The 25,338-nt window shown below is 43.5% G+C and overlaps 1 protein-coding gene across 6 annotated transcripts in view; it reads left to right on the top strand.

Moving 5' to 3' along the window:
- Positions 1 to 25,338, top strand: part of POC5 (POC5 centriolar protein) — a 72,168-nt gene that overhangs the window by 38,411 nt on the left and 8,419 nt on the right. For 4 of the 6 annotated variants that reach the window (XM_083151943.1, XM_083151947.1, XM_083151942.1 and 1 more), the window contains exons 7-11: positions 9,653 to 9,757; positions 10,358 to 10,537; positions 13,508 to 13,670; positions 16,180 to 16,328; positions 22,058 to 22,171. In XM_083151943.1, the coding sequence (XP_083008069.1) occupies positions 9,653 to 9,757; positions 10,358 to 10,537; positions 13,508 to 13,670; positions 16,180 to 16,328; positions 22,058 to 22,171 (711 nt within the window). The remainder of the gene's footprint in view (positions 1 to 9,652; positions 9,758 to 10,357; positions 10,538 to 13,507; positions 13,671 to 16,179; positions 16,329 to 22,057; positions 22,172 to 25,338) is intronic. The other 2 variants (XM_083151941.1, XM_083151955.1) reach the window with 2 other exon arrangements.

Below are 25,338 nucleotides of genomic sequence, written 5' to 3'. Positions count from 1 at the left end.
TATAACCAACATCACCTATTATCGTTTTTAGAAGCTTTACTAAATTTACCCCATAGTACCTCATCTCAGGAATGGTGATTCCGTTGTGAGCTGTGAAAGTAGACTGATTTATCAAGTATAATAATAAGATGACACTTTAGCTATTGTAATACAGGTTGAGTATCCGGTATCCGGACATCCCTTATCCGAATTATTCCAAAAAACGTGGTTTTTGGAATCATTCGAATTATTTTTTTTTTTTTTAACCCCCTAACCCTCTTTTCATACTTACCAAGTCCCCGGGCGTCCACAGCAGGCCTCCGGCATCTTCTCCAGGGTCTCCAGCGGTCCCAGGAATGCATTGCGAGAGTGTGCGCGCGCGCCGGTGACGTCACCGGTGCGCGCGCACACTCGCGCAATGCATTCCTGGGACCGCTGGAGACCAGGAGAAGATGCCGGAGGCCTGCTGTGGACGCCCGGGGACTGCGCGGACGCCGAGGGACCACTGGACACCATCAGGGGACAGGTAAGTATGGCTGCAAAAAAATATTCCAAAAACCGGAAAATTCCCCTATCCGAAATGCTCGCGGTCCCGAGCATTTTGGATAGGGGATACTCAACCTGTAGTATTCTATATGGGGTTTATTGGGGGCTTTACAAGGTTTTGTTGACCTTAATGGTGGCAGTTGGGTACTTGTGTACTTTCACGGCTCCCATCGCATGCCAAATGTAGTGGCATGCGATGGCATGCGATTTTTGCCGTTTTTTAGCTTTTTTTTTTTAAAATCGCATGCGATTTTTAACAGAAATGCATCCAAATGCATTGAAATTAGTATCAAACATGTTCAATGGCCCCCAAATGTCATTTTTGAGGCTGTACCACCCCCACTATCAACGCGAACCCGAAGCGTGGCGAGCGGCGGCGGTACGCGTCCTACGACCTTTTTATACCCCCACTATCCACGTCGGCGTGGAGTTGAGAATAGAAAGTGTGGCACGTGGACACCTGTGAAGCCCGCGAGGGGACACGGATACCTGTGAAGGTATCCGTGTCCCCTCGCGGGGCTCGGTGGCTCGCTGCGCTCGCCATACTTCCTATTTTCAACTCCACACCAACGTGGATAGTGGGGGTATGAAAAGGTCTTAGGACGCGTACCGCTGCGCTCGCCACGCTTCGGGTTCGCGTTGATAGTGGGGGTGGTACAGCCTCAAAAATGACATTTGGGGGCCATTGAACATGTTTGATACTAATTTGGATGCATTTCTGTTAAAAAATCGCATGCGATTTTTTCCTATACGATGGACATCGTGGGAGCCGTGATTGTACACAAGTACCGCAGTTGCATAATCTGCAGAGTTTATCACAGTAAGAAGGTGATTCTGTTACCGGCAGTATTTACTATTTTTGTTCTAGATAACACCTTTACATATTACCATATGTGCATTGTGTATGTATATGCCCTACGCACAAGTCACAAATATAGAATATAAAGTAATAGATAAAAAGATAGTTTAATGTTCTATGCTATGGCTCAGTGCACACATGCTTAATAATCTTATTTGTTCCGTGTAAAGATAAATCTGTGTCTGTGTGTTGCTCCTGCTGACTGCGTGGGAACAGTAACTGTGTATTGCAGTTGCAGGAGAGCTACAGAGGTGATTGATTTACTGAGTCATGTTCCTGCAGCCTGTAATTATCTGTTGGTATCGTCATTCCAGTTTAGTATGGCTTGTTTCCCCAATCAGTTACTCATTATAATAAATATAATTACACAATAACCGCAGTGCAATCATACTTCTGAGTAACTGACCTGCTGATATTACAGAGACAGAGCAGCAAGTCCATTGCACTCCCCCTGTCTGCAAGGGCTACTGGCAACAGCTGCAAGATTAGGGAAGGTCAGGTGTTATCCATGTCTGTAAGGATTCGGATCGTTTGGTCTACAGCAAGTTGGTTGACACCGTTACGTCGACATGGGAAAGGTTGACATGGGTCTAGGTTGATATGGGTTTAGGTCAATAGGTCGACACAAGCATTAGGTCGAGAGTGTCTTGGTCGACAGTCAAAAGGTAGAAATGGGATTTTTCACTTTTTTTACCCAAATCTCGACACAGTTTACAGTGCACCGCGTCCCCTCGTATCGCTGGCTTTGCTCGCCATGCTTCGGGTACGGCTATTTTATTCTCCCACCACACCCTAGTGGATGGTAAGGCATGAAATACCACCTGTTGGCACATGGCGGCTCCAAAAACAGTGAAAAACCCCATGTTGACCTTTTGACTGTAGACAGACACTGTCAACCTAATGCTTGTGTCGACCTAGACCCATGTCGACCTATCCCCAAGTCGACCTAACGGTGTCGACCCAAAGCTTGTCACCAATTTGCTGTAGACCAAATGACAGTATCCCGTCTGTAAGATGTATAGAAATAACTCACTAAGGTCCCGTACACACTGGGCGATGGGTGCAGGAAGCTGAGCAGTGTGCTTAACCACGGATCGCTCCGCACACATCACTGCACACCCGTGATTCACCCGCAATGTGTGAACGATACATGCAGGCCAGGGTTCTCTGGTAAGAGAACACTGGCAATGACTAGATTTTATTTATTTCCAGTTTCTTATATAGCACAGCATATTCCGCTTTGCTTTACAATTGGAAACTGAAAAAACAAACTGGGTAGTAGCAAACATACATAGAGGTAGGAGGGCCCTGCTCGCAAGCTTACAATCCATAGGAATTTGACTGCATGCAAGAGCATTAATTCTGATATATTTTAAATCCTAATTCACTACTTGAACGGATGATTAGTGGATTGTTAACTAGTAACCTGGGCTCTTACCAAGAGATGTTTTTAAATATTCTAGAATGTGGGACAAGGTGCTAATATAATCCTCACGGTATTAAAAGTGCACGTCTCCTGCAGAAGTGATATTACCAAAGCCATTTCAGTGGATAAGCAGAAAGTCTTGAATAATAATTTAATATACAGGAAGCAAAGGCAAATTCATGGATATGTCTAAAGAATTTTTCTTTTTAATTTAATTTCCAAAAACAGTAATAACATAGCAAATTATTAATGAATGGTGAATCTCGATACAGCACAATAAATGTTAGTTGTGTATTAGAAATCTAATAAAATATAATCTTCAAGTATATGGATTTTAATGTCAATGTTGCCTGTTCGTATACCTCTTAAGGTTTTGCTGAGTTTATAGTGTACAAATTAGAGGTGCATTATCTAAGACTGTGCTCAGTTAGGGTGCTGATGGTGGTCAGACTGCAGGAGGTTTAGGTGCTGCAAGGGGGATTTAGGCTGTAGTAGGGCTTGGTTACGCTGTGGGAGGTAGTTCGGCTTTGGGGGTTTAGGTAGTGGGGAGTGGAAAGGAAAGCTGTTAGGATGCCACTGCATGTTCCACCGATAATTGTGTCATAATCGATAATCCAGCACGTTGCTGGAACCAAGGGTAGCAGAAAATTGGTGGTCAGCCTCTATTCTGCTAGGCACTGCCAAACCCTTGTGGTTCCATATAAATAAACGCTAATAATATGTGAACACAGGAGATGTATCTGGAATATTGTATGTTAGCAATGACCTTGGACAACCCCAGGCTTCAGCCTGGGCAGGTAAATTCTGGAGGGGGGACCCCTTCATTGGGGGGGGGGGGGGGGGGGTGTCCACACTTCCCCAGGATCCCTGCCCAGGCTGACTGGTCAGGGTGTAAATGCTTTGGCCGGGGGGACTTATATAAAAATTCTCCCCCTGGCTGTGGCATTACACTGCTGGCTGGTTGGGCCTGGTGCTGGTTCACAAAATAGGCGGGACCCCTATTAATTTTGTCCCCCGTATTTTGGGAACCAGGACCGGCCCTTAGGCTGGTTTTAAAAATACAGGGAACCCCTACTTGTCTGGGGCTGGTTATGGCTGTGGGAGGGGTGGACCCCACGCCATTTTTTTAAATTATTTATTTTTCTCTTTTTTTTTTTTTTTTTGCACTGAAGCTTATATTTTCAATATGGACATTTAGTAAATTAGGAATCCCCATTCTTTTTAATGGTGATTCCTATTGGTATTCCTAAATATGAATACGAATGTGGCATGAATATGGATATGATTTGACATGGTAAATGCCGAAAATACGAATACGTATAAAATAGGTGTATTTTTGGATACGAAAACCTCTAATTTATACGATTTTTTTTTTTTGTTCGTAAATTTCCTCCTGTGAATGTAATGTTTGGGAGCTGTCCATTGGTTTATAGTGCTGATAAATCGTGTTGGGGGTTTTAGCAAAGTGCTGAGATGTTGGAGAATTGTTTTAAGGTTTTTGGAGCACATACATGTACTGTATATATTCATGGGAGATTTTCATATTTATTTAGTACTATGCACATCTAAAACTTGAACTGCCTTCTAAACACACACACATATATATATATATATATATATATATATATATATATATATATATATATATATATATATATATATATATATATATATATATATATATATATATATATATATATATATATATATATATATATTAGGGCGGAGTGAAAAAACTGAAATTGAGAAATTCAAAATCGGCTAGTGTGGGAAAGTTGTGACTTGACCTGAATAAGAAACGTGCAAAAGCATTTTGATCTGAGTCAACATCTTCTGTTCTGGCAAGAGGCCTGAAGTTTCACTTTTTAGGTGAAAATGACGAAACCTATGAAGATGCTCCAATCTAGTTATAATTATGTCAGAATGTCTTAGAGTGGTTCATTAATATACTTTAGCATAGTAAAAAACAGTACGAGCTTGTCCTAGTGCAAAGTGACTGACTGGCGGGAGAAAAAATCCCTAATAATTGACCCATTTTCATGGTCACAATTGTGAATATTGTGTGTTTTCTCCTGAACGTGTTTATAATAGAAGAAGCACAAATACTCTAAATGGAATTTCATTGACACTGTGTGAAATATAACACTGCATAATGGCCCTTAATCAGACCTGATCGCAGTACAAATTTGTTCTCAAAATGGGCAAAACAAATGCTGCATTGCAGGTGGGGCAGATGTAACGTGCTGAGAGAGTTACATTTGGGTGGGGTGTGTTGAAACTGAAATCTAAATTGCAGTGTAAAAATAATGCAGCAGGTATTTACCCTGCACAGAAACAAAATAACTCAACACAAATCTAAAGGTGGCCATACATCTACAGATCGATTGTCAGATCTGGCTGGTTGGAACAAATACCTGGTAATATCTGAATGACAGTTTTTAGCAGCAAGGTGCTCTCATCCATTACCAGTATTTTGTTCCAAACAGACAGATCGGACAATAAATCTGTAGATGTATGGCCACATTAACTCCCTCTGCACATGTTACATCTGCCCCACCTGCAGCTGCATTACAGCATATAATTATGCCAAAGATAAGCCAATATATTAACAGTTAAATACATTAAAGTGCATTATGCTGTAATAAGTATTGCTAATCAATCCTGCCTAGCAGGGCTGTCTTTTTGTATGGGCTTAATGGGCACTTGCCCAGGGGCCCCAGGCGTATAAGGGCTCTATGTTGATAGCTGAGGATCCCCTTTTTCCTGGGGTACCAGAATTTTGAAAATCGGCCCTGGGGAACTGCAGATATCCAACTTCAAAGCAGCAGTCCACATCCGACCTGTTAATTACAATTTCCAGTCATATTTCTCAGGTTCTCTCTGACACTAGCGGCTTGTCTCTATCATGCCCAGAACCAGAGATATCAGCCTTCCAGCAGCTGGTCCCTGCTCCAGCTCCAAACGTCTGGTGTAGTTTTATATTTTTGTCAATGGATTGCTCTGGCTCCTGATCTCTGATACCCAAGTTCCCAGCACCTCCTGAAAGTTGGGACTCTAGGTTTTTATACTTGGCTAAGAAATCTTTTTCCAGATAATGGCGATATCTGCAGTCAAACAAGCTGCCCTTCCACCGGAAAATGACGAATATTAAGCCCACTTCATTATCCAACCATCCCCTGTGTATAAAACACCCCCTACCTCCCTGGAAGTCATTTACAAGGGACCCTTCATACAGCTCAGTGCCCCCTTCCACACGTTAGTGTTCACCCTCCCACCACCTGTGCAGTAAAGGAGTAATTAGCAGAAGTTACTGCTCCAGGTCCTACATGTTGAATGGAAGATAGAGCACCCCCTGCCACCCGTGGGACATCAAAGCTGCTGCTGATACCACCCCCCACCCCTAGGAGGGGAGAATGGGTAAGGGCCCCAGTGCATTGCTTTGCCCAGGTGCCCAGAAATAAACACAGTGATTGTCATATATGTACTGCTGGACACCACTCATAGAATGATTAACCTGTTATTTTTTGAATCAATGTTCTTGTTTTTTTTTTCCCCTAAACATTAGATGCATTTATTTATTTATTTACAGTTTCTTATATAGCTCAGCAGATTCCTTTACGCTTTACAATAGTAGACAGTGATAAAACAAACTGGGTAATGACAGACAGACTTGGGGGTTAGAGGGCCCTGCTGCAAGCTTACAATTTATTACATCATAATACACTTCAACGTATTTAACAGTTAATATATTGGCTTATCTTTGGCATAATTATATGCTGTAATGCAGCCCAATCATGTTCCCAGTATAGGGGATGCAACACTGTTTTTCTGTCAATAAACAGAAGTGATATGTAAAATGATACATTAGACAGTTTACACTTGTAATACTTATTGTAACAGTTACTGTTTTTCAATAACAGACTGCAACAGTTATTTCTTATTTATATACACAGGATTGTCTATCTTTGTATATGCACTGCAAAGAGAGCAGCATAAATCCAATTTCATGTATTTCAGTGACACTGTGTGAAATATAACACTGCATAATGGCCCTTAATAAGACCTGATCGCAGTACAAATTTGTTCTCAAAATGGGCAAAAAAATGCTGGACTGCAGGTGGGGCAGATGTAAAATGTGCAGAGAGATTTAAGGTGGCCATACATCTACAGATTTATTGTCCGATATGTCTGGTTGGATCAAAATCCTGGTAAAAGATGAGAGCAAAAGACAGTTGACCATTTGCTTTGAAATGCTGAAAAACTGTCATTCAGATATTACCAGTTGTTTGTTCCAACCGGCCCAATCTGACAATCGATCTGTAGATGTATGGCCACCTTTAGATTTGTGTGAGTTATTTTGTTTCTGTGCAAGGTAAATACCGGCTGCATTATTTTTACACTGTAATTTAGATTTCAGTTTCAACACACCCCACCCAAATTTAACTCTCTCAGCACGTTACATCTGCCCCACCTGCAATGCAGCATTTGTTTTGCCCATTTTGAGAACAAATTTGTACTGGGATCAGGTCTGATTAAGGGCTATTATGCAGTGTTATATTTCACACAGTGTCACCGAAATTCCATTTAGAGTATTTGTGCTTCTTCTATTATAAACACGTTCAGGAGAAAACACACAATATTCACAATTGTGACCATGAAAATGGGTCAATTATTAGGGATTTTTTCTCCCACCAAAGTCATTCACTTTGCACTAGGACAAGCTCGTACTCTCTTTTACTATGCTAAAGTATATTAATGAACCACTCTAAGACATCCTGACATAATTATAACTAGATCGGAGCATCTTCATAGTTTTCGTCATTTTCACCAAAAAAGTGAAACTTCAGGCCTCTTGCCAGAACAGAAGATGTTGACTCAGATCAAAATGCTTTTGCACGTTTCTTATTCAAGTCAAGTCACAACTTTTCCATACTAGCCGATTTTGAATTTCTCAATTTCAGTTTTTTCACTCCGCCCTAATATATATATATATATATATATATATATATATATATATATATATATATATATATATATTCTTCTATTGAATAGTATAGTTTTCCACTCATTTAGATACTTATTTATCCGGAAGTCTGTGTATCCCTGTTATGCATATTTTACTCTACTGTATGTGAATTGCATTGCATATGCCCGCAAAATTAGTTTTGTTAGCTACTGAACTTCTAATCTTCCATCCCCCGAACATCCCCTCTTCTCCCACTATCTCCATCAGCATTGGTGAAACCGAGATCAACTCCACCGACCAAACGCGCTGCCTCGGTGTCATCATTGACTCCTCCCTCTCTTTCACCCCCCACATTCGTGCTCTCTCACAGTCTTGCCGCTTTCACCTACGCAACATCTCACGCATCAGACCATTCCTCTCCACTGACGCGACCAAAATTCTCATTCACTCTCTTGTCATCTCCCGCCTTGACTACTGCAACATCCTTCTCTCTGGGCTACCTCTCACCCGCCTTGCACCTCTCCAAACCATTCTTAACGCTGCTGCTAGGCTCATCTTCCTCTCCCGTCGCTCTACCTCCACCTCCCCCCTCTGTCTATTTCTTCACTGGCTCCCCATTCCTTTCCGAGTTCTCTTTAAACTCCTCACCACCACCTACAAGGCTCTCTCCTCCTCCACCGCTCCTTACCTCTCTTCACTGATCTCTATCCACACTCCCAACCGTCCTCTTCGCTCCATCGCTGACCGCCGACTGACCTCTCACCTAATCACCTCCTCCCACTCCTGTGTCCAAGACTTCTCTCGCGCTGCCCCCCTGCACTGGAACAACCTCCCGCCACCCCCCCCTGCACTGGAACAACCTCCCGCCACCCATCAGGCTTTCTGATTCCCTTACCTCCTTCAAGCGCTCCCTCAAAACCCACTTTTTTCGACTAGCCTATCCCTCCTCCTAACCTCTTTTGATCCTCCTATCCTGCCTCCGTTCCCCTCCGTTCCTACTTATCCTGTTGTTTTTCGTTCGTCCACCCACCTATTTTTCGTATGTTAACTCTTATGAGTAGGGCCCTCCTTCCTCACGTACTCACCCTACCTCTTTACCTCACCTGTCCTCCTGTCCTGTTCTTCCCTTCCTCTACTTCATCTTCAGTCTCCTCGACAATTTTGACACCTACTTCTGAACTGATGCTACCCCTATTTATACTGTATTTTTCAACACACCCTGTACGTTACCTTGTAATTTGTTTTTTGTTTGCTATGTACGGCGCTGCGGACACTTTGCGGCGCCTTATAAATAAACGTACTACTACTACAGTACGATGGTGCTTTGTGTCATTTATTTTCTCTGGGAAAGTAAGATGTTAGCTAGCCAAACGGGTGCCGAATGGCTGACCGGCAGTCGGGATTCTGACAGTCATTACACCGACATCGGAATCTCGACTCCTAAAAGCCAGACAGACGGGCAGTGGTTATTTTCCCTCATGGGTCCCCAATAGAGGGAGAATAAAATAGGTGGCTTCTTTGTGTTCCCCCCGCTGTCTGAGTCGCCGCAGTCGGAATCCCAACTGTCGGTGTGTTGTACACTTCCTCTGTGTTTGGTTGGATGTGGTATAACTATATTACATTTATCAACTCAGAGCTTAATTCTATGGCAACTACTGAATACTGTATCTAGGTCATACACGCAAGTAAAATCTAGAGCGCAAAGGATAAATCTACAAATGTGTAGCGATATATGTGTATACTGCACCCGCATAAAGCTTTCTCATGTGTCTATTTAAACCTCATTCATGTAGCGCTTGTTTAGCAAACTTGCCCAATGTTTTTTAATAGATCCTGTGACATAACCATAAAGCCAGAATATGATGTTCTCCCCCAGGTGATTTCTAACCTGACCCATGCACTGGAGAAGCAGAAAGAAAAGATCGAGCTAATGCGCACATTTACCCACTGGCGACTGCAGCAAATAGAAGCCAGACAAGAGGTAAAGACCAGGACATGTGATTCATTGTTCCACAGCCAGAGCTGCATTTGGGAGGACAGAAAGTGACCTATTTATTGCCTGATGTGGATATATACTGGAATGGTAGCGTCGTAGATAAATTGTGTTGCATGCAAGTTATAATAATATACAGGGAATATTAATTTCTAGACCGTTGTTGACAGGGTAAATGGTTTATTTCTGAAGTGAAATAGGAATATAAAGTTAGCTTTTTGTATGTATGTGTCTTAAACAGTGCTGCGGTGTCCCCTCTGCTGGGTAACGTGCATTTGGTGCGGTGATGGTGAATGTTTTCCAAATGGAAATGGGGTAAAAGTCCCCTGTAAATGTCCAGGCTCTTTCCAGCAGAGATATGCTGTTGGTGCTAGGAAGCCTTTATTGTAGTGTCGCTGCCACTCAAGGGGAACGTTTCCTGTGCATCATATACCCAGAACATCCAATATGGATGTGTACCATGTTGTATTGTAATGTAATGTATTGTAATGTATGGCTGAATCTCAGGCAATCTCCGTTCTTTGCCGTCTTCGGTGAACTGTCCAAACAGTCTAACCGTCAGTAAAACATCTAATGCTTACATTTTAGGAATATGTCTGCAGTATGGCCGATAGACATTACAGAAAGTCTCTGATGAAGACGATGTGGAGAGCGTGGCACTCGGCTATAGAGTTGAACTGGAGGGATAAGGTGGAGCAGGCCTGCCGAGCCAGAGCTGAAGAAGTGTGCATTGACCTGTCTAATGACTATGAATCCAAGGTTGGCCAGGTACAGAACCTCATCTGTAGTGTAACCATTATTATGGGTGGCAGAATACTTATCAGTGTCCCTAATGGAGTTCTTGGGTCTTAAAGATCAGGCTTCCATTGGGGGTGTGACCAGGATACAATGTTCTTGTGTGATCATGGCCTCTAGTTGTTTCACATTCTTGTCGCTTGTGGTCTTCATCTAATACCCCTTTCACACTCGCAGAGCCGGGTCATACCCGGCAATGTGTTCCCGGATGCTTCCTGGGACTCTACCCAGGAATGTACCCTTTCACACTGCACTCAGACCTGGGATCGACCCAGGACAGCCCCATTCACAGTGATCCTGGGAAATCCCTGCAAATACATATGCATGTCATTAGAAATGGTCTCCAGGGCTCTAAAAGATAACATCAGCCTTTGTGAGCCCAAGAAAGCTCCAATCAGCAGCTTTTTTAAAGTCCTGTGTAACCAATCCCGGGTACGGGTCCATTCACACTGACCGCATCCCGGGTCGATTCCGGAATCTACCCAGGTCCTGACGTGGGTAGAAATCCCTGGATGTTAATCCCGGGATATTCTTTCAAGGCCCTTTCACACTGAGCTAAATCCCGGGTTGATGCGCGTTCATGTGTGAAAGGGGTATATGTAAGCTGAACCAATGCAGTAAATCACACACACAACGCATATAGGGGCCCATTTGCTATAGGATTGCATGTGCAATGCAATCTGGTCAGGATTTACTGCCCTGGGTCGCATTGCAATATGCGATCCTTTCAGGGGAATGTATGCCCCTGCCTGCTCCAAAAGGAGCCCGTCCCTGTAATCTGCTTCACCAGGAGCTGAGAGGTCTGCCCATCTGCCCATAGACGGCAGTGCGGTCTATAGCCCATAGGCTACAATAGGCTACTGCCATCTCAGAATGGCGGTAGCCCAGGGACCTGATTCTATGCTGCCCAATATTGATATTTGGGCCAGTATCGCATTTGCGGCTAACCTCCAAAAACTTTTTTTTTTCGTGGAATAAGCTGCAAATAGTTAATAGTAAATGAGCCCCATAGGATAAGATAGGTGCTAAATCTGCCTAGCATCAAGCTTCTCCCCAAACATTCCCATAGAACAGGGAAAAAAAACGTTTAACACTTGCAAGTAAGCAACACCAACACATTTAACAGGTAATACACAGTGAAACACCTCATGGTTTAATCTTCATGTTTACTTCAATTCAAAACCTTGTGACTTATCCAGTGCTAATGCTCAAACACAAAAAAAATGAGTTAAGCCTCAACTCCTTTTTTGTGTTTGTGCATTTCTCTGAAAAGTGCATATCTTAATTATATTTATTCTAAAATTGGTTTTATTGAAAGATTTCAAACAAATCATATCATAGCCTAATACAGAGAAATGTTTCACAAAATTATTATAACAAAAAGGATTTTTTTTTTTCATTAAAACTGTTTAAATTCCATCCCTGCTCAGAAGTGTCCTCATATATCTAGCCTCAATTCTGCTAGAGTTAGGTGTCTTCTTTTTGGCAAAAATGCGTCTTCACTTTACTGATTTAATTTGATATGTGACACTTTTATATTGTGTGTGATTGAGTCTGTATATGGAACACAACGGAACGGAGACTGGAAAACAAAGCTACGGCTGCTACATTGTAGCACTGCATGTACAGATTCAGAGACTGTGTAGCACACAGGTATACAAGTATCATATATATCAAATGAATCCATACAGTCTCATCGCATTACAGCTAGCATAATCTCACCTGACTTGGTGTGCTCAGAGGGGCTGTTTCACAGCAGTGCTGTATGAGGACGGAATGGGATCATTCGTCAGACTTCATTTAGGTCTACAGTCATTAGGTCGACCCCACTAGGTCGACTGGCAGGAAGGTCGACCTGACTTAAGGTCGACATGGGCCAAGGTCGACATGACTTAAGGTCGAATTTGCATAAAGGTCGACATGAGGAAGGTCGACTGGTCATAAGGTCGACATGGGTTTTTCACTGTTTTTTTGATCCGAATGTCGACTGAGTCGACATGGACACAGTTGGCAATGAGAATCGGACCCTCGCATCGCTCGCTTCGCTCGCGATGCTTCGGGCACGGTGCCTCGCTGCGCTCGGCACACTATTTTATTCTCCCACCACGCCCTAGTGGATGGTAGGGCATGAAATACCGCCTGTCGGCTCAAAAAACAGTGAAAAACCCATGTCGACCTTATGACCAGTCGACCTTCCTCATGTCGACCTTTATGCAAATTCGACCTTAAGTCATGTCGACCTTGGTCCATGTCGACCTTAAGTCAGGTCGACCTTCCTGCCAGTCGACCTAGTGGGGTCGACCTAATGACTGTAGACCTAAGTTCATTCTAATAGATGACCGCATCCCATGAGGACACATCTGTAAGGAAACTTCAATGGTTAAAGAGAATGTGTGAGGGGGGTGTTGGTTCCATAAGTAGAGTTCCACTGGGAGTACAGTATGTGCTTTGGGTACAATAGATGGGATGGTGTAATGATTAGCATTACCGCGTAGCAGCACTAAGGCCATCTGCATGCTGTCAGTATGTTCTCCGTGTGTTTGCGGGAGTTTCCTCTGGATACTCCGCTTTCCTCTCACACTCCAAAAATATACTGGTAGTTTAATTGTCTCCCAGCAAAAATGAACCCTAGTGTGTGTGTGTGTGTGTGTGTGTGTGTGTGTGTGTACGTGTACATATGCTAAGGGCAGACTAGATGGGCCAAGTGGGTCTTATCTGCTGTCAAAATTCTATGAGGATTCATTTATCGGTGGCACTCTTCTGTGTGTTACTGTGTAATACAGTTTGCTAACTACTACCTGCAGCAGCAGTAGTACACATGCTCCATTAGTTCCAGTGATTATAAGGGTATGACCTTATGTTCTGGCTTTCATTTCCAGCAATCTATTAGATAATGCTGCTTTGTTGATACATGCACTCTGATGTATTCATGTCTTTTTGTAGCTGAATGGAGCCCTGGAAGAAGCCAGAGCAGAAGTGCAAAGGCTTCACGCAGAGAGGGGACAGTTCGAGGGCTCCATGAAGAAAGCGTTCATGCGAGGTGTCTGTGCATTAAATATGGAGGCAATGTCTATGTTTGACGGTAGAAAAAGCCAGATGGATCAAGGTTGGTAACGGGAAAGGAACACTGTGTATATAAATGGGCTTCGCACAGAAGCATGCTCACTATTTGCCAGACATCGGAGCAAACAGAGACGTGTGTCCCGACTTCATCCTGTGTGTGGCAGTATTAGCTGCTCATGATAAATATGGGATCCCTGCTGCAGTAGGTTACCCTTCTATTGTAGGAAGTAATGTGCTATAGGAAGAAGCTACATTCTGAAGGGCGTGAAGGATGTGCCATTTATGTTCTACTAGTCTGCTGCCTCTTTGCCTGCTCTGTCATATAATCACATTTTTCTGATCTTGACCCGTGTTTCCAATGATTGGGCACCCTCCCATTAGCGAGGTCATGCCATTAGGCCCATGTTATTAGACCAGACACCCAAGCCCTTCAGTAAGTAGGCAGCAGAATAGCTAAAGGGAAAAACATTCTGGTGAAAAATGTATTACATTACATAAATACAAAGGGTTGGTAGGAGAAATATATGGTTATAGTCCCGGTAACTGCTTGCTGACCTATATGTCTCAGATGGAGATCCCGATTTCTGTAAAGGAGAATCACTGGACTGCTTTATTACATATATTCTGGTGTAAAGTCGCCCATACACGGAGCAATGTTCGGCTTTTTGGGTGGGATGCACGCTCCGACACACATCGCACCGCACATAAAATATGTACGGCGCATACTTTTTGTACCAGATTGCATCACATCTAGTACAAAAGACACGCTGCTGTAGAACGTTGTATGCTTTGTGTACTAGATGTGATGTGATCTAGTACGGAAAACATCACTATGTGAATGGGCACCATGGGCCTGATTCTGGTTCACTCGCAAAAGCCAATTCTCTCTCTAATGGACAAAACCATGTGCACTGCAGGTGGGGCTAATTGAACATGTGCAGAGATAGTTCGATTTTGGCGAGTTATTTGGGGGTTTTGTCCATTTAGAGAGAGAATTTGCTTTTGCAAGTGAACCAGAATCAGGCCCCACAACGGTTTAATAGATAAATAATACGTACAGTACTATAGAAGTGTAAAGTTGTATACGTAGTGAGGATTTCCTATCACAGCTCTGTACGTGATATTGTCCAGGCATGGTTTCCCTTCTCAGTGAAGCTTAGAACAACACTGCTGCGTGCATCCTGTAAGACCAGGTCTACAGCACTTCTATGTCATTGTTCTATGCTGAGCTACGCTCCCTGCTGGTGTCTTCAGTTACATATTCACATTCTGCTTGGAAGAAGTAATAATTATCCTATAGTCCTGGCACCATTGACATAAGTGTATCAGATATTGCCATTAAGCTATAAACAATTACTGTTCTAGCACCCCATGTATATTTTATATTGAGAGCACTGATGGGGGAACCCAATAAGCCCCAATATCCGCACTTATCAGGGATTATACTGTGCATGCCTCAGGCACACAAAGCGGTATCCACCATAAGAAGCCCTCGGAGCTGCAATGAGACATGAGATCATAAACCTATCCTGGAACCCATGTGTTATCGCATGGTAATGGGACATTTTTCTCCCAAACAATTGGGCTATAATTGGATCGCTGATAATGACAATCCTGTTTTCTTGTGGAGGAAAGTTAACGGGGGATAATTGATACTGATCTGAGTATGAAAAGATGAAGCAGATTTTTTAGCAATGGTAAAAAGAAAAAAAAAGTGATATTCTGTACAACATAGAACAGTGACGGCTAACCTTGACATTCCAGCTGTTGTTGAACTACACATCCCAGGATGCCTACTACAGTTTTACTATTTGGCCATGTTAAAACTGATGCAGGGCATGCTGGGATGTGTAGCTCAACAACAGCTGGTGTGTCAAAGTTAGCCATCACTGACAGGCATAGTTTGGACATGCCTGCAGTAAAGTGTATCGCTCGCAGTGGTAGGGGAGTAATGCACCTAGCCCAAAGCATGGCGAGCAAAGTGCTTCACTAATTGGGACTCAACGTGCTCAGGTGTCAACATTGATATAAAAATAGTGAAAAACTCATGTAAACCGTTTCCATGTCGATTATTTGCTTGTGTCGACATTTTGTCAATGTCACCCTTGTGCATGTCCATCTAATGACTGTCAACCTGTACAGTGTCTGTGAGCACACACACATTACACATGCTTTTTTCACGAAAAAAGTTTATATCCTCTCAGGTCACTGTGGGCATGTGATACCACACTGACCACAAGGTGGCACTGTAACATAGAATACATATTTATTTCCTGCTGTAGCTACTTTGGAGGAAGATTTCCCTTACATTATAGTAATGAATAAAAGGTTTTCCATGTGTAATGTTATATGAATGATTTTTATCCACCCATTCACTTCAAATATGGTTCATTCAGTCTGTTATTTAGAAATAAATGTGAATATGGGGGAAACCCGTCTTTTATATTGCAGCCTCTTCTGCCATTGTGAAATATAAACTGACCTTTTCCTGGGTATGTAATAAGTGTTGCACTGTTGAAGATTGCAGTTACATAGTTATTGTACCTCATCAGCAGCAGATCGTCCAGCCAGGAGAGAGGACCACAGCTCCAGCCCCACAGTAACATTTCAGCAGCCGCCATCCACCTCTGCTCCTCTGAGCTCTTCCCAGCATGATGTCCACTCGTCAGTGCACACCGCAGCCGTCACAGCAGAGCAAAATGTGAGTGAGAGAGAGAGATCTAGTGTGTATGTACTATTTAAAAGTAGTGCTCGCTTGTCTCTCATGTCTGTGAGCAAGAACCAGAATTGTTTATTAATCGCTCAGAGTCCGCAATCATATCCCAGCCTATTTCATCAACCCTGTAAATATTGCTTTTCACATACTTGCATAATATTTGTAACATGCCACTAAAAAGTACGAACCTATTTCTACTGCTTTTATTTCCTGAAAATATGTGGCAGGGTGGTCAGTATTGCTTCTTCTCGTCGCTGAGGTTATGGGTTCCATTCTCTCACTAGTGCCCTATAATTATGGAGTTTGTATAGGTTTCCCCCTTATACTCTGGTTTTCCCCCAGACTTCAAAGAGGCAGGGAAAAATGGCCTCTGTAATAATAATGATAATTAATAGACGTGAAATGACATTGGGACTGTATGTACTTGTGTCATGCTCATGCCACAAGGAGAATCCCAGCTGGTGTACTCCCCACCATCACCATGGCCTTCTATGTGCTGGTGGCAAGCATTAGTTATTTATTTATTTACAGGTTCTTATATATAGCGCAGCAGATTCCATTACAGTGTCTTATATAGCGCAGCAGATTCCGTTACAGTGTCTTATATAGCGCAGCAGATTCCGTTACAGCGTCTTATATAGCGCAGCAGATTCCGCTACAGCGTCTTATATAGCGCAGCAGATTCCGTTAGTGTCTTATATAGCGCAGCAGATTCCGTTAGTGTCTTATATAGCGCAGCAGATTCCGTTACAGTTTCTTATATAGCGCAGCAGGTTCCGTTACAGTGTCTTATATAGCGCAGCAGATTCCGTTACGGTGTCTTATATAGCGCAGCAGATTCCGTTACAGTTTCTTATATAGCGCAGCAGATTCCGTTACAGCGTCTTATATAGCGCAGCAGATTCCATTACAGTGTCTTATATAGCGCAGCAGATTCCGTTACAGTGTCTTATATAGCGCAGCAGATTCCGTTACAGCGTCTTATATAGCTCAGCAGATTCCGTTACAGTGTCTTATATAGCGCAGCAGATTCCGTTAGTGTCTTATATAGCGCAGCAGATTCCGTTAGTGTCTTATATAGCGCAGCAGATTCCGTTACAGTTTCTTATATAGCGCAGCAGGTTCCGTTACAGTGTCTTATATAGCGCAGCAGATTCCGTTAGTGTCTTATATAGCGCAGCAGATTCCGTTACAGTGTCTTATATAGCGCAGCAGATTCCGTTACAGTTTCTTATATAGCGCAGCAGATTCCGTTACAGCGTCTTATATAGCGCAGCAGATTCCGTTACAGTGTCTTATATAGCGCTGCAGATTCCCTTACAGTGTCTTATATAGCGCAGCAGTTTCCATTACAGTTTCTTATATACCGCAGCAGATTCCGTTACAGTGTCTTATATAGCGCAGCAGATTCCGTTACAGTTTCTTATATAGCGCAGCAGATTCCGTTACAGTGTCTTATATAGCGCAGCAGATTCCGTTACAGTGTCTTATATAGCGCAGCAGATTCCGTTACATTGTCTTATATAGCGCAGCAGATTCCGTTAGTGTCTTATATAGCGCAGCAGATTCCGTTACAGTGTCTTATATAGCGCAGTAGATTACGTTACAGTGTCTTATATAGCGCAGCAGATTCCGTTATAGCGTCTTATATAGTGCAGCAGATTCCGTTACAGTGTCTTATATAGCGCAGCAGATTCCGTTACAGTGTCTTATATAGCGCAGCAGATTCCGTTACATTGTCTTATATAGCGCAGCAGATTCCGTTACAGTGTCTTATATAGCGCAGCAGATTCCGTTACATTGTCTTATATAGCGCAGCAGATTCCGTTACAGTGTCTTATATAGCGCAGCAGATTCCAATACAGTGTCTTATATAGCGCAGCAGATTCCGTTACATTGTCTTATATAGCGCAGCAGATTCCGTTAGTGTCTTATATAGCGCAGCAGATTCCGTTACAGTGTCTTATATAGCGCAGTAGATTACGTTACAGTGTCTTATATAGCGCAGCAGATTCCGTTACAGTGTCTTATATAGCGCAGCAGATTCCGTTACATTGTCTTATATAGCGCAGCAGATTCCGTTACAGTGTCTTATATAGCGCAGCAGATTCCGTTACAGTGTCTTATATAGCGCAGCAGATTCCAATACAGTGTCTTATATAGCGCAGCAGATTCCGTTACATTGTCTTATATAGCGCAGCAGATTCCGTTAGTGTCTTATATAGCGCAGCAGATTCCGTTACAGTGTCTTATATAGCGCAGCAGATTCCGCTACAGTGTCTTATATAGCGCAGCAGATTCCGTTACAGTGTCTTATATAGCGCAGCAGATTCCGTTACAGTTTCTTATATAGCGCAGCAGATTCCGTTACAGTTTCTTATATAGCGCAGCAGATTCCGTTACAGTTTCTTATATAGCGCAGCAGATTCCGTTACAGTGTCTTATATAGCGCAGCAGATTCCGTTACAGTTTCTTATATAGCGCAGCAGATTCCGTTACAGTTTCTTATATAGCGCAGCAGATTCCGTTACAGTTTCTTATATAGCGCAGCAGATTCCGTTACAGTTTCTTATATAGCGCAGCAGATTCCGTTAGTTTCTTATATAGCGCAGCAGATTCCGTTACACTGTCTTATATAGCGCAGCAGATTCCGTTACACTGTCTTATATAGCGCAGCAGATTCCGTTACAGTGTCTTATATAGCGCAGCAGATTCCGTTACAGTGTCTTATATAGCGCAGCAGATTCCGTTACAGTGTCTTATATAGCGCAGCAGATTCCGTTACAGTTTCTTATATAGCGCAGCAGATTCCGTTACAGTTTCTTATATAGCGCAGCAGATTCCGTTACAGTGTCTTATATAGCGCAGCAGATTCCGTTACAGTGTCTTATATAGCGCAGCAGATTCCGTTACAGTTTCTTATATAGCGCAGCAGATTCCGTTACAGTTTCTTATATAGCGCAGCAGATTCCGTTACAGTATCTTATATAGCGCAGCAGATTCCGTTACAGTGTCTTATATAGCGCAGCAGATTCCGTTAGTTTCTTATATAGCGCAGCAGATTCCGTTAGTGTCTTATATAGCGCAGCAGATTCCGTTACAGTGTCTTATATAGCGCAGCAGATTCCGTTACAGTGTCTTATATAGCGCAGCAGATTCCGTTACAGTGTCTTATATAGCGCAGCAGATTCCGTTACAGTTTCTTATATAGCGCAGCAGATTCCGTTACAGTGTCTTATATAGCGCAGCAGATTCCGTTACAGTTTCTTATATAGCGCAGCAGATTCCGTTACAGTTTCTTATATAGCGCAGCAGATTCCGTTACAGTTTCTTATATAGCGCAGCAGATTCCGTTACAGTGTCTTATATAGTGCAGCAGATTCCTTTACAGTGTCTTATATAGCGCAGCAGATTCCGATACAGTGTCTTACTGTATATAGCGCAGCAGATTCCGTTACAGTTTCTTATATAGCGCAGCAGATTCCATTACAGCGTCTTATATAGCGCAGCAGATTCCTTTGCGCTTTACAATTTTAAACAGAGATAAAACAAACTGGGAGAAATTTACTAAGATGTGTATTCTACTTCAGATGTGATGTTGCTAGGGGCAACCAACCAGAATCTACTTCTTATTTATTTAGCACCCTCTAGAAGTTAGAAGACAGGGTCTGATTGGTTGCCCATAGCAACATCACATGTGAAGTAGAATACACATCTAAGTAAATTTCCCCCACTGGGTAACAACAAACAGATTTGGAGGTAAGAGAGCCCTGCTGCATGCTAACAGCCATGCAGCCTTCCCGAAAATGGGGTGCTATTATCTAAATGCACATACTACATACCAATAGCTCAAATTTAAAAAACCAACCCACAAAATGACATTTCAATATTTCAATAACTAGGTGCGTTAACCTACACTGAGCAGTGACAGCCTCCCATCTGCCCCCCTCCTCCCATCACATGGTGTAATCTTCTGTGTAACACATGCACGTAAGTGAACCTGCAGTGGAAGGCTGACCGCTAGTAGGGATGGCATCCATTTTTGCTGTGTTCCAAATAAGAGATCGGCATATTTTGGGTATGTTTCTTAGAAGTACATAACAGGATTTGGAAACCAGGTAAATACGGGGGAACAAAGGTAATACTGTATAACCTGTTTATTGAAATCTTAAATCTGAGGTGGTGAGATGGGATTTAAGATAAAGTGGCAGAAAGACCATCAGTAATGTTGCATTGAATTAAGTAGAGCTGTTATCATCTATGACTCCAGTGTCACAAATCAAGGTACTATACATGGCAGGCGAGCAAACATTGGCCTACACTTGCGAAAATGTAAAACATGTAATGTAAATATAGTAACTAGATACAGCTGGGAGATTACTTATTTATAGGCAGCCAAATGTTGCTGTTATTAATTATAGCGGTGACCTTTTGTCCTCCGGAGCTTTGCATAATAAATGTGTACGTGCGACCAAAGTAATTTGTATACTTTGAGTTTAATGAGATGAGTAGAAATTTCCGGTACAGTATGTCTTGAGTCTTCTGCCCATAGTCCTTGTACCCCTATCAGGGTGTGATGTATGACTATGTGCTCAGCCCTCTTGGGTGAGAGTGCTAGGCATGCCATCACAATGGTCAAATGGGAGGTGTGGCTCGCATGTGCATCAATGCCCTGAAGCCACGCCTCCTTCAGTATAGGTAACACCCCTTTTGTGTGTGTGTGTGTGTGTGTGTGTGTGTGTGTGTGTGGTGGGAGTCCCTAGTTAAAAATGCGAGATACTCATTGATTCATATGTGGTGGGTACAAATATTGGAAATGTTACCGCTCCTGCCTGCTCCCTGCTCTGCTGTGTTTCAGTCACATATTAGACAAACAGCAGCGGCCTTCTCACTACATATTGCTATCTACACTTGATGCCTCATTCCCTCTACATGGAAGGAAGGGATTATCATTAGGTCGACAATAACAATGTAAAAAGTCACAATGTCGATACGGCAATATCACTAGTTGTTAAATTGCAACAAATTGTTGACAGAATGTCCACATTAGGGTTAGGATGCGGGATGGGAGGGTTAGGGGGAGGTTAGAGTTTTGGTGCCCATAGACGGTCCGTTCCCGGACCGTCCGTTCTGTACTATGAGATGCGCGCTCCCGCGCATCTCATCGTACGGTACAAAAAGTATGTGCTGCACATACTTTTTGTACTAGGTACACATTGCATCGGATCAGAGTGCATGCACTAGGGATGCGATCCAATGCGATGCGTGCTAATTAAGTGCCGAACGAATCCGTTAAACGGATCGTGTATGGGCACCTTTAGACACAAGGGATATGGTTAGATGTAGGGATTAGAGTTGGGGATTTCAATGCTCACTCCCAGGGATTGTGCATGTGAAAACCCCAACCATCGTTGAAGGGGACGAATTTGGACCCTAAGGAATTGGTCTAAATCGGACCCTTAATATTCACATGCGGGGCAAGCCAAGTCCACCACCATATTGTAAGAGACTTCTACTTTATAGTTCCTCTAAACTGTAAATTAAGATCCTGTGTTATCATGAAATCCTATGAGAGGTATATAATAACTTGCCAACCATTGTATATGTTTTTATGTTATTGTCCCACAGAGGTTTCTGTTTCCTGAAGGATAATTACACTGTGCTTGTTTTCAGTGGTTTCCGATTATTTATTTTTATTATTTATTTATTTTTAGTATAAGCTGCAGTTTGGTCCATCAAGTGCTTCTGAATTGAAGGATGATGGGTGCACTCCAGTTTTAATTTCTGCTACAACATCAGGATCGGGTATATTATCTACTCACAAACTGGTAATTACTAACATGATCGGTAATATTCTGTACATTTTTCTGACTGCTGCAGTACTCCAGTTAGAGGAAGTTAGGGTGCAGTGCTGTCTTCACACCCCAATATGAATAGTTATTTGCCAATCTATGTGCTGAAGCCAATACATTTAGCATTCAGGGTTGGCACTATGCAGTAAAGGTCTGTGGTATGGATCATAGAGTTAACCATAATCAGGTCGATAAACACAACGTTGACATGGGAAAAAAGGTAATCACAGAAATGGATGACGTGAAATGGTCGACATGTATTTTTCTCTTTCTTTGTGTCAATTTGTAGATTATAGCACATGAACCCACAATGAGTGTACCCACATGTACCCTCTCTCCACTACCACCAGTGCAGTAGTAGTGGAGAGAGGGTACATGGTGGTACACTCATTGGTGGCACACTTAACCATTCATTTGTAATATGACTGGGAATGGTAAAGTATGTTCATATTTTACCTTCTTCCTTCTTCCTGTGCGGCCAATATAGCAAGTCCCAATGACTTAATTAACATATATACTTTCCAGGAACCTCTCGGTCACCGTTCCGGGAACCGCTCTGTCCCGGTCACAGTGTATAGTATTAAAGCAGGGGTGGCCAAACCGGTCCTCGAGATCTACCAACGGTCCACGTTTTCCAGATCACCTAGCTGGTGCACAGCTGTAGTCATTACGAACTGTCACATTTTAACCCCTTCACGACATTTGACGTATATATACGTCATGGTCGGGAAGTACTTCCCGACACATGACGTATATATACGTCATGACTTCTAACTGTCACTGCGTCTAGAGACGCAGTGACAGTTAGGTGATGTCTGCTGTCCCTGACAGCAGACATCCCCCCTCGTCGCCCAGGGGGGGCAGGGGTGCCCCCCCCGGTCGGCGATCGCTGTGATTGGCTGTTCAAATCTGAACAGTCAATCACAGCGTTTCCTGTGTTACCGGCGGCTAAGCCGCTCGGTAACACAGAAAACGGTGGTGATCGGTGCAGCACCGATCACCACCGATGTGCAGCCCCCCCCTCCCACCCGCCGGGCACTCACCCGGCAGCGGCAGCAGCTCCCCCGGCTCCCCCGGTGCGCACGCAGCGCTGCCCTCCTCCCCCCTCCCCCCCGCAGCAGCAGCAGCAGCATCATGCTGCTAGAAAAGTTAAAATAAAATAAAAAAGAAGTATTGCAAATGTGTGTATATATATATACACACACACATATATATATATATATATATATGTGTGTGTGTATATATATATGTATATATACAGATGGGGCCGGGCTCATCTTTGCAGGGGATGGCGATGGCGTCGCCATCGCCATTCCCTGCTCCCGCGCCATCTGTGTGTCGGAAGGGGACGCGCGCGCACCTTCCCCTTCCGACGGTGCTGCCCTCGGTCGCCCGGTGCCCACACCGGGCGCCCGCACCCCCCCACAGCCTCCTCGGGTCCCCCCAGCCCCCCTCGAGCGGGAGGCGGACAGTATTGTGTCCGCCTCGCCGCCCGGCCGCCCGGATACTGAGACGCGCGTGCGTGGGGGACGCACGCGCGTCTCAGTCAGATGGCGCGCCGTGTTGCTGGCGGATCGCCAGCAGCATGCTGCTGGCGGGCGGATCGCCAGCAGCATGCTGCTGGCGATTCGCCAGCAAGCATAAGGCCTGCGCTATCTGTATATATATATATATATACACACACATATATATATATATATATATATATATATGTGTGTGTGTGTGTGTGTGTGTGTGTGTGTATACCGCACCGATCACCAACGATCGCCAGCCCCCCCCCTCCCACCCGGCAGCCCCCCTCCCTCCCACCCACCCGGCTGCCGCAGCGCCAGCACCCCTCCCACCCCCCCGCCAGCCGCAGCGCCAGCCCCCCTCCCAAAGCTGGTGACCAAAATGGGGTCACTTGTGGGGGGGTTCCACTGTATTGGTGCTTCGGGGGTCTTGCTAATGCGACATAGCACCCACCATTCATTCCACCACCAAAAATCACTCCTTCCCTTCTGAGTCCTGCCATGCACCCAACTGGTCACATGTGAGGCATTGCCGTACTCGGGAGAAATTGGGGCACAGATTTTGGGGTGCTTTGTCTCCTTCATTCCTTGTGAAAATGAAAAATTTTGAGCCAGAACTGCATTTTTGTGTAAAAAATTAAATTTTTTTACACAAAAATGCAGATCTGGCTCAAAATTTTTCATTTTCACAAGGAATGAAGGAGACAAAGCACCCCAAAATCTGTGCCCCAATTTCTCCCGGGTACGGCAATGCCTCACATGTGACCAAAAAATACCAGTTGGGTGCATGGCAGGAATCAGAAGGGAAGGAGTGATTTTTGGATTTTGCAGCACAGATTCTGGTTGAATGACCCCCGAAACACCCATACAGTGGAACCCCCCCACAAGTGACCCCATTTTGCAAACTACACCCCTCAGGGAATTCATCTAGGGGTATAGAGTACATTTCAAACCCCCCGAGGTTTCACCAATTTTGATACAACTGAGCTGTGAAAATGAAAAATTAATTTTTTTCATTTTCACTGCCCAGTTGTACCACAATTGGTGAAACCCCTGGGGGTTTGAAATGTACACTATACCCCTAGATGAATTCCCTGAGGGGTGTCGTTTGCAAAATGGGGTCACTTGTGGGGGGGTTCCTAACTTTTAGCATCTTATGGTGCCTAGAAACCTACATGGTGCCTAAAAAATAATCTCATAAAAAGGAGGCTCCAAAATCAAGTAGGTGCTCCTTCTATTATGAAGCCTGTGGTTTGGTCACCGTGCACACTAGGGCCACATATAGGATATTTATGAAAACCAAAGAATTGGGGGAATCAATTTTTAGTCACATTTCTCTAGTAAAATGTACTGTGTTCCTTAGAAAAATGTATTAAAATTGCAAATCTGCAAAAAAAATGAAATTTTGAAATTTCACCTACACTTTGTTTTAATTCCTGTGAAACACCTAAAGGGTTAACAAACTTCCAAAATGCTGTTTTGAATACTGTGAGGGGTGCAGTTTTTGAAATGGCATCATTTATGGGGGTGTCTCACATACAAGTCCCTCAAAGTCACATCAAAACTGACCTGGTCCCTAAAAAAATCAGAGTTTGAAATTTTCTTGAAAATTTGAGAATTTGCTAGTCATAT

Source organism: Crinia signifera, chromosome 1 (assembly GCF_055691185.1).
Source record: "Crinia signifera chromosome 1, ASM5569118v1, whole genome shotgun sequence".
NCBI classification, from domain to species: domain Eukaryota; kingdom Metazoa; phylum Chordata; class Amphibia; order Anura; family Myobatrachidae; genus Crinia; species Crinia signifera.
This window is presented reverse-complemented; position numbering and strand designations above follow the sequence as displayed.